The 2,500-nt window shown below is 44.7% G+C and overlaps 1 protein-coding gene across 1 annotated transcript in view; it reads right to left on the bottom strand.

Moving 5' to 3' along the window:
* EMWEY_00044380 (signal recognition particle, putative) overlaps nt 1-1,281 on the bottom strand; it is a gene marked incomplete at both ends in the record, with an annotated part of 3,268 nt that extends 1,987 nt beyond the window's left edge. The window contains 4 exons of the mRNA XM_013479047.1: nt 1-35; nt 201-237; nt 368-428; nt 578-1,281. The exon at nt 1-35 is cut by the window's left edge and continues 55 nt beyond it. Coding sequence (XP_013334501.1) covers nt 1-35; nt 201-237; nt 368-428; nt 578-1,281 — 837 coding nt within the window. The remainder of the gene's footprint in view (nt 36-200; nt 238-367; nt 429-577) is intronic.
* Between the last annotated feature and the right edge of the window lie 1,219 nt (nt 1,282-2,500).

The raw sequence follows: 2,500 nt of genomic DNA on the forward strand, positions 1-2,500 counted from the left end.
TACCTCAAGGCATCTGCTCATATCCATACAGTACCCTGCAGCAGCAGCAGCAGCAGCAGCAACAGCAGCAGGGTTATACCCCAACAGATATGTGAAGCAGCAGCAGCAGCAGCAGCAGCAGCAGCAGCAACAGCAGCAGCAACAGCAACAGCAACAGCAGCAGCAACAGCCTAAGGAACAGTACATATGCAACACCTTACCTTGTGCCTGCAGCCAAGACGCCTCATCAGGCTCGGCCTGCAGCAGCAGCAGCAACAGCAGCAGCAATGACAGTTCTAGCAGCAGCGCAGCTGAGGCAACAGCAACAGCAGCAACAGCAGCAACTGCAGCAAGAGCAGCAGCAGCAGCAGCAGCAGCAGTGCCTTACCATCAGCTCTTTATGGATTAACTCAACACAACCACGGAAACGAGCAGACGCCTCTCCATACCTGCACAGCAGCAGCAGCAGCAGCAGCAGCAGCAGCAGCAACAGCAGCAGCAGCAAGGTCAATTGCAGCAGCAACAACAAGTGCACCACCAGCAGCAATAAGAGCAACTGCAGCAGCAGCAGCAGCAGCAGCAGCAGGAGGAAGCTGACCGTTCTGCCCATCCTTGTGCGTCTCTCTCCATGAGTGCAGGTGCTGCTGCCTTAATATCAGCAGCAGCAGCAGCAGCAGCAGCATTAGCAGCAGCAGCAGCAATAGTACGTAGATTATCTATATGCAGCAGCTGCTGCTGCTGCCAATTAGTATTTGCTGCTGCTATTGCTGCTCTTGGTTTATCTTTCTTAATAGTAAGAGGTGCCCCCCTCCATGTGCCTATACACCCCACGCTGCTGCTGCTGCTGCTGCTGCTGCTGCTGCTACTTGCAGTAGCAGCAATCTGTTTGGTGTTGACCCCACCTTGCTTCCCACCCTTCTGCTGCTGCTGCTGCAGGTGCTGCTGCTGCTGCTGCGCAGCAGCACGTATATCCCCCGTATGGAAGGCACAGAGGCGCAGCAAGGGATCTATTGCCTCTAATCTATTTTTATATAAATTCTCCATGTCTTGCTGCGTGCTGCTGAGATGCTTGAGCTGTATATACAGCTGCTGCAGTTGCTGCAGTGTTGCTGCTGCTGCTGCCCATTGCTCCTTCTCTTGCTGCAGTACAGCCTCCATATAACAACGATATGCTGCTGCATCTAGACATGTCTTACCATCACATAGTGTATTCCCTCCTTCTTCTTCTTCTTCTTCTTCCTCCTCTGCTGCTGCTGCTGTTGCTGCTGTTGCTGCTGTTGTTGCTGCTGTTTTATTGTCCATATCTTCATTATCTGTGTTTTCTGCTGCTGCTGCAGCAGCAGCAGCAGCAGCAGCAGAATGTCTACTCCCCTTACATAATGCCTCTAGTTGACGGGCATAAGACACAGCCTTAGAGAAACGACGAATTGCATGCGCACGCAGCTTCGCATTCTGCAGCAGCAGCAGCAGCAGCAGCAGCAGCAAATGATGCAGGATAGATGCAGCAAATAAAGTAGTAATATACAAACAACAACAACAACAGCAGCAGCAGCAGCAACAGCAGCAGGAGCTTACTGGTGTCACAGAATTAGCATTATCTGTCTTAAGTTGCATGCCATATGCCCAAGCCCGTTCTGCCTGCAGCAGCAGCAGCAGCAAATACCTGCAGCAGCAGCAGCAGCAGCAGCAGCAGCAAAAGCAGCAGCAATATAAATATAGATAAATATATGCAATAAATACATCAAATAAAAGGAAAAAGAGGAAATATAACAGAATAAATAAAATAAATAAAATAAAATAAATAAAATAAATAAATAAATAAAAATAAATAAAAATAAATAAAAATAAATAAAAATAAATAAAAAGAATAAAATCAACAGACATATAAATATAAATATAAATATGAATAAAATAGATAAAAAGATAGGAAAAAAAAAAAGAATAAATAAATAAATAAAAATAAATAGAAATAAATAAATACCTATAATCATGAATAAATAAAGGAAAAGGTTTATAAATAGATTTATATTTTTTATGATAATTATAATAAATAAATAATTCATTTTTAATTTTTTTGATTTTTTTTTTCATTTTTCGTCGAAATTCGTCGAAATTTGAAAATTTCAAATTAAATGAATTTCGAAATTTATTTATTATTAATTCTATTTCTAACGATAATTGTGGAGCTGCTGCTGCTGCTGCTGCTGCTGCTGCTGCTGCTGCTGCTGCTGCTGGTGCTGCTGGTGCTGCTTCTGGTGGTGCTGTTGATGGGGGTGGTGCTGTTGATGGGGGTGGTGCTGTTGATGGTGATGGGGATGGGGATGGGGAGGGAGAGGGAGAGGAAGGGGAATGATGAGGGGAATGGCTATCCCCTATGCTAATAGATAATGATGATGATGTTGTTTGGGGCATTTCCTTTTGTTGTTGTTGTTGTTGCTGCTGTTGTTGCTGTTGTTGCTGCTGTTGTTGTTGTTGCTGCTGTTGTTGTTGTTGCTGTTGTTGTTGTTGTTGTTGGGGAGGA

Source organism: Eimeria maxima, genomic scaffold (assembly GCF_000499605.1).
Source record: "Eimeria maxima Weybridge genomic scaffold, Emw_scaff852, whole genome shotgun sequence".
Taxonomy (NCBI): domain Eukaryota; phylum Apicomplexa; class Conoidasida; order Eucoccidiorida; family Eimeriidae; genus Eimeria; species Eimeria maxima.